Source organism: Eucalyptus grandis, chromosome 2, assembly GCF_016545825.1.
Source record: "Eucalyptus grandis isolate ANBG69807.140 chromosome 2, ASM1654582v1, whole genome shotgun sequence".
Taxonomy (NCBI): Eukaryota; Viridiplantae; Streptophyta; class Magnoliopsida; order Myrtales; family Myrtaceae; genus Eucalyptus; species Eucalyptus grandis.
Window position 1 is genome coordinate 36048185 of NC_052613.1, and position 15322 is coordinate 36063506.

Genomic DNA, 15322 nt, shown 5'->3' on the forward strand with positions numbered 1-15322 from the left:
TCTTTCAATGGAAACTCGTTTCACCAACCTACATATATCCGTTTCTTCTAATTTTCAGTATGTTATTCCTCAGAATATTACCTACAACTTTTGTTAAGGACACACAATCAAATTTTAACTAGATGATTTTATAAAAATCACATAATCATACTAGGTCGAAGTAGCATTTTCCTAGATTCAGTTTCTTCAAAGGACAATGATTTCGCCAACCTATTTTTGTTCATTTCCTCAAAATTTTTGATACGTTTTACCTCAGAAAGTTCTCTACATCTTTCATTAAGAAATAAAAATGAGATTTTCACAAGAAAACTACTTTACAGCATACACAAAATCACTAAAGGTCAACACAACAATTCCAGATCTAATTTCTCCAAAGGAAAATCGTTTCACCAAGCAATATTTGTCCGTTTTATCTTAAATTTTAGTATGTTATTCCTCAAGATGTTCTCTACAACTTTTATGAAGAGATCAAAGAGAGATTCCAACAAAAGTCGCATGCAGCTCACAAACTCATGAAAGGTCGAATTGATTTTGTTTCCAGAAAATAGCATGCTAGGCCAACAAATTTCTCCCAAAAGCTTCGAAATTTCATCACTTCCACCACAACCATAGTTCACCATTTCTACACACACATCACACAGCAAGTAAAAGGTAGGTTTTAAGACTCTACTTGCCTCAAATTTGAGCATAAACACAGCGACAAACGGCGGCGACGAACTCCTCCTCCTTCCTCTTCTTCTCTCGCACACTCGCTCTCCCTCTCTCGGACGATAACTATCTCTCTCTCTCTCTCTCTCCCCCTTTCTCTTCGTGCGACACCCCTCTCTTTCTCTCCCTTTCCTCGCTTAATCCGCCCCCCTCTTCCTCTCTAATTTCCTTCCCTTCATCATTAGCCATCATTCGATTTTGCATGGCTTGCTACACTTGGCTACTAGGAAAGGACACTTGGCATTTTTCCTTGCAAGAGGGGCTTCATCCGGCCGGGCTTGGGCCAGCCTTGGTCGACAGCCCAATGCTGTTTCATGGGCCGGCCTTTTGGCCCACTTTAGGCTCAACACTCTTGGGTCTAAAGTCCAAACTTAAATGGCCCAAAATTTTCTTAATTTAGTCCATGTTTACTTTTAATAATTTACCTTAATTCTCTCTTATAAAAATATCAAATTATAATTTCATATGGCCATAAAACTTAAAATCATAAATCTATAAATTCCAATTTATAAAACACATGGCTAATGATAGAATTTTCTTTCCATTCAAATAATTATCCATTAAAAGCTTGGCCAAAAATCTCATTGCAATTTATGGATCAAATGGCTACAATATAACTTGATGGTACTTCCATCACCTATTCATAGACCTTAATGTATCTAGAGGTCGCCATGAATTTTGGGATGCCACAGCCGTTCCTCTATTTTTCTGTGCAATTTTTTCGCCGAAACCTTCTTCTCGAAATATTCTACAGATTTGTTGGAAATTTCAAGTGAAAAGCTCGCAGAAAAGAGGAGATGCCACATCATCATGGTTTGCCTACTTGAAGTTAATGCAAAATTGCATAAAATGGGGAAAAGATGTAGCTACAGTGCCGTTGCTTTGTTTTTCTGCGCAGTTTTTTCGCCGAGACCTTCGTCTCAAAATATTCTGCTGAGTTGTAGGAAATTTCGGGTGAAAAGCCCGCAGAAAAGCGGAGATGCCACATCGTCAAGGTTTGTCCACTCAAAGTAAATGCAAAATTTCATGGAATGGATAAAAAAATGTAGCTACAATGCCGTTCCTCTGTTTTTCTGCGCAATTTTTTCGCCAAGACCTTCGTCTCGAAATATTCTGCAGATTTGTAGGAAATTTCGGGTAAAAAGCCTGTAGAAAAGAGGACATGCCACATCGTCAAGGTTTGCCTACTCAAAGTAAATGCAAAATTGCATAAAATGGGGAAAAAATGTAGCTACAGTGCCGTTCCTTTATTTTTCTGCGCAGATTTTTTGCCGAGACTTTTGTCTCGAAATATTCTGCTGAGTTGTAGGAAATTTCCGGTGAAAAGCCCGCAGAAAAGTGGAGATGCCACATCGTCAAGGTTTGTCTACTCAAAGTAAATGCAAAATTTCATGAAATGGGGGAAAATGTAGCTACAGTGTCATTCCTCTGTTTTTCTGCGCAGTTTTTTCGCTAAGACCTTCTTCTCAAAATATTTTGCAGATTTGTAGGAAATTTTGGGTGAAAAGCTCGTAGAAAAGAGGAGATGCCATATGGTCAAGGTTTGCCTACTCAAAGTAAATGCAAAATTGCATAAAATGGGGAAAAAATGTAGCTACAGTGCTATTCCTCTGTTTTTCTGCGCAGTTTTTTCGCCTGAGACCTTCGTCTCGAAATATTCTGCAGAGTTGTTGGAAATTTCGAGTGAAAATCCCACAGAAAAGAGGAGATGCCACATCGTCAAGGTTTGCCTAATCAATGTAAATACAAAATTGCATAAAATGGGGATAAAATGTAGCTACAGTGCCGTTCCTCTATTTTTCTGCGCAGTTTTTCCGCCAAGACCTTCGTCTCGAAATATTCTGCAGAGTTGTAGGAAATTTTGAGTAAAAAAACCGCAGAAAAGAGGTGATGCCACATCGTCAAGGTTTTCCTATACAAAGTAAATTCAAAAATGCATAAAAATGGGGAAAAAATGTAGCTACAGCGCCATTCCTTTGTTTTTTTGCACAGTTTTTTCGCCAAGACCTTTGTCTTGAAATATTCTGCAGACTTGTAGGAAATTTCGGGAGAAAAGCCCGCAGAAAAGAGGAGATGCCACATCGTCAAGGTTTGCCTTCTCAAAGTAAATGCAAATTTTTTTATGATGACACCTTGACCCAGTTCTTTCTATATTGAGACTAGTAAATTGCCCAAACCATTACATAAACTATGTCATTTTCCAGAAAGTCTATTTTCCAAAATTAGTTTGGTTAAAGATGTAAAACTTGTCCATTTGATCTGAGATTTGATTATGTTAAATAAAATATATGATGAACAACTTTTATGAAGGAACTCTATCTAAATTCGAACCCTAAGAGTTGATAAAAATCTATTGAACACCAAACGGTCATAAGTTCCAATACAAACAGAGGTTTTGTTTTGATTGAATCAAAGCTGAAATATCATTCTTTCATATCCATAAAATCTTAGGTAAAATATATGTCATAGCTAGAGATGTCTAAAAGATTTCTCAAGTCGAAAGTAACCTCAAAATCATAGCACATTTTTCTCTACAAAAATGGCAAATGGCGAAAGTCCAGTAAACTTATCCAAATTTCAGCCAATCCAACTTACTTAAGACTAATCGTCCCTAGCACTAATCCTTCTTAGCACTAATCTAACCATGCTAATAAACACTAATGTGACCCCCTAAGCGTGATTAACAACCTAATGAAGGATTAGAGAGTTAACTCACCGGAATTCAATGGTGGTGAGATCCCGCAACTACTGGGTCTCCTACAGAGGCCAAACGGCTATCGAAAAAAGCCCACAAGCTCACGGCTTGTGGCTGGATCGGTTCTGGAAGAGCAGGTTGTGGCGCAGCTAAAGTGGCTGCTTGGAGCTAGGACGGCAGCTGAACACAGGGTGGTGCGGCTGTTGATGTGGGGAGTGGTGGCTAGTGAAGTTGGCGTTGGGGTTGGGGGTGGAAATTTTGGTGGTGGTGTGGCTGAGGCGGACCAGCTGGAGGTGGGACAGACCTGAGATGCTGCTGGTAATGGCTTGCAGGAAGATGGAGCAGTAGGCAGCGATGATGCAGCAAGGTGGAGTAGCTGGTGTGAGTGGAGCGGCAACAAAGAAAAATAAATAGAAAAGGGAGGAGAGGGGATGCTGGATGGTGAAACAGATGGGGCTAGCGTCGATGAGGAGTCACGGCAGCAGGATTGAAGGGGAAAGGGAGAAGGAAATGGGCGGCTGGTCTGCTGGTAATGGGGGTTGAACGTGCGTGAAGGGGGTTGAACGTGCCTTAATGGCCCAAGGAGATGAACTATTTTGAAATCTATGGAAGTTGGTTCAGACACAATTTGATCAGTAAATTATATATATATATATATATAGATCGTAAACAGTTCATTGGTCACAAGGTCAAACAAAATGTGGAATTTCATGGCACCAAGGTCAAATAAGATAGGCTCAAGTTAAATTAAGAGAGTAGCAGGAGGACCTAACTTCAATTCGTCCACCAGCTAAATATTTTCTAAACACGGACAAATTAATATATTTAATTAATACAAGGTTTAAGGGGTGGTTCACAAATTAGTCAAGGAAAATATCTATCGTAATCATCACTTAAGCCCTAAAGTCTTCATGCCTTAATGTCAATGGGCCACGAAATCACAAATTAACCTTCAAATCTCAAAAATTAAATCATGCACAGCCTAAATCCCTTTTCTTCAACCATTTGAATTTCTATTTACTTTCCAATTTGTTCAAAAACCGATTTTTCTATAAAATTCCGGACTCGACAGAAATTTGTCGGAAGATGAGATGATGTCCTATAAATGAATCGTGACACGCTCGAATGTTCGATTCCCAAAATCGAATTCAATTTTGTGGTTAAAATTGACTGGACATGATTTTAGTTCAACTTAACCTATTGGGTAACTTTTCAGTATTTTATCACATTTCACCCGTGGTCGATAATTTTCTATCCATGTTTGTGCATCTTGGACTTGTCGGTGACCCTCAGTTGTCATAAAAATCGCAAGGTTTCAATTACGGGTACCAAGTACAAAATCGACAGAAAATCAAGTTAGTGCTGTTTAACGTGAATTTTGCAATCATGCGGAATCACCCGCAATTCAATTACACCATTCCATCGAATCGACTTATATTTGATCACTAATTGATTATATGTGGCATCCTAAAAATTTCATAACAATCCTTAGATACACTACGACCCCTGAATAGGTATCGAAAGCACCATTGGACTATATTGTAGTCATTAGACTGACGGATTCCAATTAAACAAGGCCGAACTTTGGATGAACTATCATTTTGATTTGGAAATGTATCCTATATCTAAGTGTGATCAAGGATTGTACTAAAGGATAAATTGATGAGGAATTTTCTGTCATTGGCCATGTATTCTATAAGTAGGATTTTCATCGATTAATGTTGCATTTTTATTTGGCCGAGTATTTGAGATTATGAAATTAAGTGGGGATTAAAGTAAATTGTTAAGAGCAAATATGGGCTTATTTAGTTTACTTTTAGGGCCATTTAAATTTGGATTTTAGGCCCAAAAGTGTTGGGCCCAAAGTGGGCCAAGAGGCCCACAAGAGGACCGTCGGCCATGGGGAGAGAGGGAACTGGATGGAAGCCCACACTACCTCCTCCATGTGTCTTCAACAAGGAGACACTTGTCTCCCTCTTGGAGCCAAGTGTCCTAGCATGCAAAATTAAATCAAAGGCAAGCAATTAATCAACCAAAAAGGAAAAGGGGAGGGGGCGGATTGAGCAAGGCACTAAGAGAGAGAGAGAGAGAGAGAGAGAGAGAGAGAGAGAGAGAGGAGGAAGAAGACCGGCCCACCGTGCATCCGCCTAGCTGCCGCCATCGATCAAACCCGCCTAGCCTTACCGTTGTGCTTGCTGTGATTCTCATTGGATTTAAGGAAAGTATAGTCCATTGATCTACACTTTGCTTGCTGTAATTGTCTGTGAAGTATGGTGAATTTCAGATGTGGGGGAGGTTAGAATTTTCGAAGTTATGGGAGTAGTGCCTTAGCCTAGTAATCTGTTTTCTGGAAAAATAGTCTGACCTTTGGTGATTTCGTGAGCTGCATGCGATCTTTGAGTTCTTGATGAAAGTTGTAGAGGACTTCTTGAAGATTAACATATCAAAATTTTAGGGGAAACGGACAAGTATTTGTTGGTGAAACCATTTTTCTTCAGAGATACTAGATCTGAAAACTGTTATGGTGATCCCTTGCAATTCTGTGAATTTTGTGAAATTATCCGTCCGAATTTGATCTCGTGTCCTCGATAATAGTTGTAGAAGACATCTTGAGGAGAAACATACTGAAATTTGAGAATAAACATACCAGTATTGATTGGGGAAATGATTTTTCTTTGAAGGGGTTAAATCTGAAGATTGAGCCGAGGGTTAGGGTGAGTTGTAATAATCATATCTTTTAATCCAGAATAAATTAGACTTCAATTTCTTCATGGGTACTTTTACCTCTAGGTCTCAACTATAACATATTAAAACCTCAGAATTTTCAGAGTTCATTTAAGAACTTAATCGAAATTATTTCTGAAACTGTGCAAAAGTGGTGTTGGAATTTCTTTTGCTGTGATGTATGGACCTATGTGATTGATATGAAACTTTCTTGACATGGTGTTCTTCATGAAACCTCTTTCTCTTGGTCTTGTTTACATCATGTTAAATGTTCAGAATTTATTAATATCATTTACTAATTTTTCCAGAATTTTAATTAAAGGAATGCAATCTGTTTTATTTGAAAATTGTCTTATTTTTTTAAGAACAAATAAATTACTCAATGGGATGTGGTATTCTGAGTTGCTATCTATGTAGTGTGCGTGGAGACAGTTATGCATTTCACATGACATTGAAAATTGATGAAATTTTGTAAAATTAAATGAAATTTTGGCACTATTGCATCAAATGGCATTTTTGCAAAGTGATATATATCCATGTGTAATGATAATGATGATATCGTCAGATGGCTAAGTCGACAATACCCGGAGGTGTGTACCAGATGTCCTCAAGAGTTTTGAGATGCCTGAAGGTGTGTGCCGGATGCCTGGAGGTGTGTGCTGGAGGTTCCTCGCGATGCCAAGTTGGGTGCGAGCAATATGAGGATGCAAACACTGGTCCCTAGAAGAACAATGAGATCCTTTTGAAAAATCAATATGGGAATTGAATCATGTGCATGTGTGTACATGGCCTGGTGTATAAATTGTCTTTGAACTTGAATTGGTATTGCATTATTTTTGGAAGTGTGATCACCAAGGCATTGAGTGGATCTCATGGAGATGTATGCATGATTGCAAGGAGATATATGCATGATTGCATGGTGATGTATGCTTGAGTGCATGAATGATATGTGCATTACTTGTGATACCTTGGTTGTCTTGTTGCATTATATAGTTTGATGGATCTTTACTTTGCTGAGTGGTTGTACTTACCCCTTTTGGAGACTAACATTTCAGATTGAGAGATGCCTTTGCTACCCGTTACACAAGGCACTTTTTACGGCGTCTTGGTAGATTTTGAGTGCTCATGTTCGGAGCACATCTGTGTTAGTGTCCAAGGTCTGGTATTCGTCCATGTACGAGTCCTGGTCATGTATGATGTGGGTCTACCTGGAGGCCCCATGGTACAAGAGTTCTTATCCATGCACGTTCGCCGTGACGGGATTATGATGGGGATGCTGCTGCCACTGCCAGCCGATGGACCGAGCTGGATGTGATTGATCGTACGTGATGGGTAGCTGAGGTAGCCTTTTTTGGACTACCGACACTATTTGATGGACTGAAGCTTATTACTGTTGTGGAGTTGGACACTTTTGGTTATAACCGAGTTTTAGAAAAGCCTTGGCCTTTTGTTGTACCAACTCATGTTGTCCATCAAGTGATGTAAATAAAAGTGCTCGGTTTATCTTATAAAAATGTTTAGTTGGTGTGCATTGCGTTATTTTTTTTTAAGTATGGGTTAGGGAGATATCGAATACGCTTCCGCCATATGAACTGCGCTACGACCGATTTAAATAATGCAAACCCCTAGGACTTTTGGATCATCTATAATTCAATGATATCAGAGTGACATGTTGGTCGGACTATTGAAGGGTTAGAGCACTGTGGCGACCCTAACGGATCGGGGGCTGTGTCGAGGGGGTGCCACATTATAACAGTGTCATATTGACCCTCGCCGATTATCACGGTCGAGCAGTTGATTTCTAATCGAATTCTCAAGTCTGTCGCATTTATATCCATTAATGGCCTCACATGATAAATTGGTTAACTCGTGAGTGGCCAATTAAGAGAAAAATGACCATATGTGCGTCGACAAAATGCCCATTTCATATTATCGGGACTGGGTCGAAAATTCAATATGTCACTATCCTATATGCCCAGGTTAATGGGCGTACAGTGGGGCATCTTCCACTTCTAGATGACGATGACGACGATTCGAGTGGGGTCGAGTAGGTGGAGGGCCCGGGGTGAATGGTAGCATTTTTTGACCACCAAGGTGTGATACCAAGACCACCGTGTAAATAGATTGCAGGATGGTCAGGACAAATTTTGGTTAGCCAGAAATAGGGACTTTTTGGCCTATATGTACCGACTGGAGTCATCTGAAAATATAACTAATTAAAAGTGCTTGGTTTGTATTTCGTGTGCGTTGATCTAAGTTATGATGGAGTTTCGATACCTGCTTCCGCAATGAAACAAGCGCAACGACCAAGGAACGGCGTGGCGAACACAAAGGGTCGATGGTTGTCATATTATATATATAATAGCTGGTGGGAAATTGTAGTTAGATACTCCCACTATTCTCCTAGTTAAACATAACCACATCTTATTTGACCCTGCAGCCTCAAAATTTAGTTCACTTTTGACCATAACGAGGGTTCACTTGACCCTAAGACGGATGCACTTGGCCTCTAAGGAATGTGTACTTGAAATGAATGAGAGCGTGTATAATCATGAGAAACATGCACTTCACTGTAAAAAAGTGAGCAATTTATTTTCAGGAGGGTGGACTTCACCTTGAAGAGCATGCACCTTATTTAGAATAGGTCTGCACCTCAATAGGAACCTTGTAATTTCTCCGTACACAAGTGTCTCTTCACACCCTGTATTTGGCTGGTTCAAGAAATAGGGCCAGACAACAAGAAGTGCCGTGCGAAGAAGAGGAAGAAGGAATCAAATGCCAATCTCTCTCTACCCTCTTCACCATGTGCAAAGCATCGAAAGAACAGCAATAACAACTATAAATAAAATAGCAAAGAAAATTGAAAGGTAATATATATGGAGGGAGAGGGAGAGAGAGAGAGAGAGAGAGAGAGAGTGACGCTTGATTCCTTCTTCCTCTCCTTTGCACAATAATTATTTTTCTTGTCTGGCTCCCATTCCTTGAACCACCCCTTAAACCTAGTAATTAATTAAATTTATTAATTTGTCCGTGTTTAGAAAATATTTAGCTGGTAGACGAAATGAAGTTAGGTCCTCCTACTACTCTCTTAATTTAGCTCGAGCCTATCTTATTTGACCTTGGTGCCATGAAATTCCACATTTTGTTTGACCTTGTGACCAATGAACTGTTTACGATCTATATATATATATATATATATATATATATATATATATATTTACTGATCAAATTGTGTCTGAACCAACTTCCGTAGATTTCAAAATAGGTCATCTCCTTGGGCCATCTAAAAAACGCACTCCTCCATATTGGCCTTTTTTTTATGATATGATGCCACATCGAAAGATGTAATCTGGGGATCTAGCTATTTCTTTGGCACTAATAAATCCATTTCACACACTATAATAAGAGGGTATGAATAATTCAATATCAGATTCTATCAATTTGAATGGCCGGTGGGCCTACTAAAGTTAGGTAGCTTCTCACTTCCTGGGACAAAAGGTTAAGCATATTATAATATGACTTTGCGGACCAAATAAAAAGAGGAAGCTTCATTATGGATATAATCATTGTAAAACAGAAAAGAAAATGACGCTTTAAGGTTTGCAATTTAATTCGATCTACAGACACTTTTTGATGCTAACCTAATGCATAACGTGCCTTTTAAAGTGGGAAGCTAGGTAGCAACCACAGTATTAATGAAGGGAAAATAACAAATTTTTAATGGCCATTATTTAAAATTTACTTTGTTATTACGTCTTTTTGGACACTTGTTGAGCAACTCACTCTGTAAATTTTACAGCTTTTAATGCATTCAGCTCCCATGTAATATGAAATAATGATTGCGACCCCTATGATCAATGATTATATAACCATATTGGTCCATGAAAATTAAATTATATATTAACTTCTCCTTCGTTTGATAATGTGATGAAGTTCATGGGCCTGCATCAATGAGACGATTTTTTTTTTGGTCATAACATCAACGAGATGATGATGCCATGGTCTTTGTGATGCATCATGATGATGGATGAGAGCGCTGGTGAACAGTAATAAAGCAGAAGTATTGGGGTTGGCTTGGAGATGGCCAACTTCTATGCCTTCTGTGCTTAGCTCTATTTTTTTCTTTAATAAAAAACAAATTGGGTGCACGAAAAAGGAGCGGGAGAGAATTTGAAGAATATCCTTTCTCTGATTCCAGCCTTTGGTAGCTTTAATCATGCCAAGACGAAGGTCCCATTTCCGACCCACTTATTCCCATGAAATTGAATCAAATGAAATGAAAAAATGGCTGTGCCGAGGAGGATACAGATCAAAACAGAGCATGAACGATGACAGACGAAACAAATGAAGAGATTTGAAGGCAAAAAAGAAATGGAGCGTCAAAGAGCAATCAATGGATAAAGAAACACAAACTTTTTGCGGAAATGTTTGACTATCAACGGCCAAGATCAAGTATTAGCAGTCCACCGATCTTAGAACGTTAAACAAAGACCCAAAAGACGAGGAAGAAAGAGGAGATGGGTAGGGACTATGGAGCTTTGTAGCCTAACCTTAGTTAAGGCCTTACCTATCCACCAGTCAATTACTTGGGAAGATGAAAAGTTGGTAGCAGATTGCTCCAAGTTGTCATCGGCCAAAATTTAAAAACAACGAAAGATCGTTGCCAGTCGCCTCAATTAGGACAAGAATAGTGGACTTATAGACAATCGCATGATATCAAAGGTGACCCATAGGAAAGCGTATCTACTTTACTGGTCAGTACCCACCGACAATGTCTAAGTCTCGTTTCTTTCCTCCACGGGTAAAGGACAAATTGTATTATTTCGGTCTCCTAGAGTACTTTAATTGTTAAAATAAAAGACTTTGATGCTGTTGTCCTGAAAATAAGAACTTTGGTTTCCTCTCCGCTCAATACACTTCGTTTCAACCAGCTGAGCACTCTTGTTCAATTCTTTGCCACTCCCAAATCAAGCCATGCCCATCACAGAGCTCTTTCTTGGAGCCTTTCTTCAGGTGCTGTTTGACAGGTTGGCCTCTCGCGAGTTGCTCAACTTTGCACGGCATGAGGGGATTGATAAGCTGCTGAAGAAATGGGAGAAGTTGCTGACCAGTATCGACCAGGTGCTGGTTGATGCAGAGGACAGGCAATTGACCAGTGATCGTGCGGTGAAGTCGTGGCTTGAAGATCTGAGGGACTTGGCCTACGACATTGAAGACTTGCTTGATGAGTTCGCCACAGAATCTGCAAAAAACAAGTCCAAGGTGGAACCCAGCACTAGCAAGGCATGTTCCCTCCTTCCAAGTAGTTGCTTTAGATTAAGCCCAAGAATGTTTATGCTAGACCACAAAATGAGATCCAAGATAGAGAAGATGGACAACAAATTACAAGAGATTATAACTCAGAAAGATAATCTGAGCCTAACAGAGAATAATGGGCAACGATCAGCATATAGCCGACTGGATAACCCGCTTCCCACAACACATTTGCGCGAGCCTATTTTTGTTAGTAGGGAGGACGAAAAAATGGCGATCCTCAAATTACTGACTAGAGAAGAAGAGAATAGAACATGTGTGGATCTAAAAGTGATTGCCATAGTAGGGATGGGGGGTATTGGGAAAACAGCTCTAGCTCAGCAAGTCTACAATGATGCGAGAGTCACAAATTATTTTGAGGTGAATGCATGGGTTTGTGTTTCTGATGAGTTTGATCTGCTTGCTATTACAAAGAGAATCCTAGAGGCAACCAACTTCCCTTTGTCTTGTGACGGTAAGGACTTGAACTGGCTTCAAGATAAGCTCAATGAAAACCTTTTCGGGAAGAAGTTTCTTGTCGTGTTAGATGATGTTTGGAATGAAAAATATGGAAGCTGGACTATCCTCTTGAAGCCTCTTCAATCGGGAAAGAAGGGAAGCAAGATCATCATCACGACTCGTAACCTTGATGTTGCTACATTAACCAATGGTACTTGTCACTCTCTTAAACAGTTGTCTCAAGATGATTGTATGACTTTGTTTGCATATCATGCTCTAGGTGCAAAAAATTTTGATCGTCATCCTGAACTTGAAGTATTAGGTCAGAAAATAGTTGAAAAATGCAAAGGGTTGCCATTAGCTGTGAAGACATTGGCCGGGATATTGCGCACTAATGTCAATCGTCATACATGGGAAGGTATATTGAATAGCAAATTTTGGGACCTACCAGAAGAAAAAAATGAGATCCTTCCGGCTTTGAAACTTAGCTATCTCCATCTCCCTTCCCATTTGAGGAGATGTTTTGCTTACTGTGCTATATTTCCTTGCGACTATGAAATCCAACGGGATGAGTTGGTCCACTTTTGGATCGCAGAGGGCTTGGTTGAGGGAAAAGAAGGAAGAAACCGTTGGAATGTAGGCTTGACTTATTTCAACGAGCTAGTATCTAGATCGTTATTGCAAAAGTCTAGTAGCAATGAATCACGATTCTTGATGCATGATCTTGTGAATGATCTGGCAAAGCTAGTTGCAGGTGTAACACATTTTTGCTCAGGGGAGTTTAAGGAAGATAACAATAATGCATCTTTAGCTCGTCATGCCTCATTAATTCCCGGTGATCACATTCTGCCACAAACGCTCAAGATATATCATCAAATGCAGGGACTTAGGAGCTTCATATCATTAAAAAAGCAATCCGGGCAATATGAAGGATCCTTTGTGTCTCAGGAAGTGTTATTTGACTTGGTATCGAGATTGAAGTACTTGAGAGTACTCTCGTTAAGTCACTATTACATCAGTGAAGTGCCAGATTGCATTGGCGAGCTGAGACACCTGAGACAACTTAATCTATCGTATACTAATATCGAAAGGCTTCCAAAGTCAATTGTCGCATTGTATAATCTAGAGGCTTTGATGTTGCAAAGCTGTCACCACCTTATCGAATTACCTAAAGGTATGGAGAAACTCATCAATCTAAAATTTCTCGACATTACTGACACTTGGAGCCCAAGAGTGACACCGTTGTATATAGGAAATTTGGTGGGTCTTGAGATGTTGTCAGAGTTTGTAGTGGGAATGGAAAATGGCTTGAGGTTGAAAGAGTTAGAAAACTTGAAGAATCTTGGAGGGAAATTGTGCATCTCTAGTTTGCATAACGTTCGAGAAGCTGAAGATGCCAAGGATGCCAATATACAAATGAAGGAGGGTCTATGCGAGTTGACTATGCAATGGACTGAAGAGTTTGGAAGATTCCGAGATGAAGAGCTTGAAGCAAAGGTCCTTGACTTTCTTTGCCCATACCAAAACCTTGAAACTCTCACCATATCCTACTATGGAGGCTTAGAATTCCCATCATGGTTAGAAAGTCCCTTACATTTGAACATATTGCATTTACATGGCTGTCGTAGGGCCAAAGCATTACCATCACTTGGGCAACTATGTTCGCTCAAAGAATTGCACATTGAAGGTCTAAGTTCTATATGCACAGTAGGCCCAAAATTTTGTGGAACTAGGTGTCCTTTTCCATCCTTATTAACTTTGAAATTTCAGGACATGCCATTGTGGGAGAATTGGTCTCATAGCATTGGCACTGAAGTAGGAGTTTTATTCCCCCGTCTTGATCATCTCATCATTCAAGATTGTCATATGTTGGTCGGAAGATTGCCTAATGAACTAAATTCGCTCACAAAGCTCGAAATCATATCATGTCCGCGTATGGATGCCTTGGTCTCTACCATTAGCCTTCCATCTCTCAATGAGTTAATCTTTGAAGGTTGCAATGAGCAGGTGCTGAACAGTTTGCTAAACTTGACATCTCTAACCTCTCTAACCATTGAAGATATTGCTGAACTAACTTGCTTAAATCATGGGTTTACAAGCTCTTTAATCAATTTGGAGAAGTTGAAGATCCTAAGGTGTACAAACTTAATACACTTGTGGCAAGACAGAGATGTAATTCAGAATCTGGCTTGTCTAAAGAGTTTACTCATCGAAAGGTGTCCACAGCTTAGATCTTTTGTGGCTGGAGAAGGAGATATAGAGCTGCCAGGCAGCCTTGAGACTATCATCTTAAAGAATTGCTTCAATTTAGAGAAGCTCCAGTGCAACATGCACACCCTCTCCTCTTTTACAGGCTTGACCATTCATGACTGTCCAAAACTCATATCCTTCCCCAAAATAGGTATACCGAAGTCAATGATATCATTATCAACCAGATGAGCCAAGCAGCAGCAGCAACAAGCACGAGTGACAAAACGTGCTGTCTGTAAGAATTGATAATCAGCAAGTGCGACTTGCTGCCAGCCTCTCCATTCAAGAAGAGTAGATTATACCGACGATACTCATGACATTTCAACTAGGGAGGAATAGCGAGCGGAGTTGCTCCCGGAGATAAATCTAGACTGTCTTTGTCACTTCGATGGATTACAATTCGCCTCCACACACTGTCCCATCTCAATTCCTCGGGTTTTGAGTGTCTTGCTTTGCAGTTGGAGTCCTTGTCCCCTCTTCGTCTCAGCATCGGAGGTCTTGACTTGGGGGTGTCCGAAGGTAAAATCGATATCTAATCAGTTGCATCAATTTACGTATCTCCATGGTCCGGGAATTTACAGGTTTGAGAGTATTAAGCACTTCCCTACTAGACGAATGCTGCTCCAGCTACAGGAACTTAGGGTATGGGGAAGCCGGAATAAGAAGCAGCCGGTGAGGGAGTGGCTAACCCCCATCACCTCCCTTCAAGAACTGAGGGTCGACAGCAGTGCTAGAGGAGTGGGCGAGGAGAAGGATCTTCTGCTTTCGCTCCCATCCTCTCTGCTACACCTCTATATCTCAAAAATGGGAAATGTGGAAAGACTGTCCAGAGGTCTCTGTCCGTCTCTCCAGACCTTACGTTTCTACAAATGCTTGAAGCTGAGGGAACTCCCCAGGATGGCCTGCCTTCCTCCCTAGAAACACCCAGGATCGTAAGATATGAGATTATGGGGAATCGATGCACAGAATGGACCGGCGGCTATTGGCACCTCACCCGCGAGATCCTACAGGTTGCTATTGTTTATGGAAATATCTGAGCTGGCTCTTGGAAAAGGGGTTCGTATCTTAGACCCAAAAATTATGTTACTTAGAAAAGCGAGTTTTAATTTTAGGAGGTCACTAGTAAGCTGAAGTTTTCGGGCGTAGCCAGCGGGTGTCAAGAATACCCCCAGGCAAATCATCATCGTCTCCTTC

At 40.2% G+C, this 15322-nt stretch overlaps 1 protein-coding gene across 1 annotated transcript; it reads left to right on the forward strand.

Moving 5' to 3' along the window:
- Nucleotides 1-11101: 11101 nt before the first annotated feature.
- On the forward strand, nucleotides 11102-15046 carry LOC120290685 (putative disease resistance RPP13-like protein 1). The gene is made up of 3 exons (XM_039307048.1): nucleotides 11102-13375; nucleotides 13886-14013; nucleotides 14710-15046. Exons 1-3 carry the CDS (start codon nucleotides 11102-11104, stop codon nucleotides 15044-15046), a joined length of 2739 nt encoding a protein of 912 aa, XP_039162982.1.
- The last annotated feature ends 276 nt before the right edge of the window (nucleotides 15047-15322 follow it).

What these genes read in the sequence shown, in the direction of transcription:
- LOC120290685 (XM_039307048.1), top strand. Translation starts at nt 11,102, where the DNA reads ATGCCCATCACAGAGCTCTTTCTTGGAGCCTTTCTTCAGGTGCTGTTT. An exon ending in ATGAAGAGCTTGAAGCAAAG is followed by an intron (nt 13,376 to 13,885) that starts GTCCTTGACTTT and finishes TGCAATGAGCAG; the next exon opens with GTGCTGAACAGTTTGCTAAA. An exon ending in GAGAAGTTGAAGATCCTAAG is followed by an intron (nt 14,014 to 14,709) that starts GTGTACAAACTT and finishes GGGAATTTACAG; the next exon opens with GTTTGAGAGTATTAAGCACT.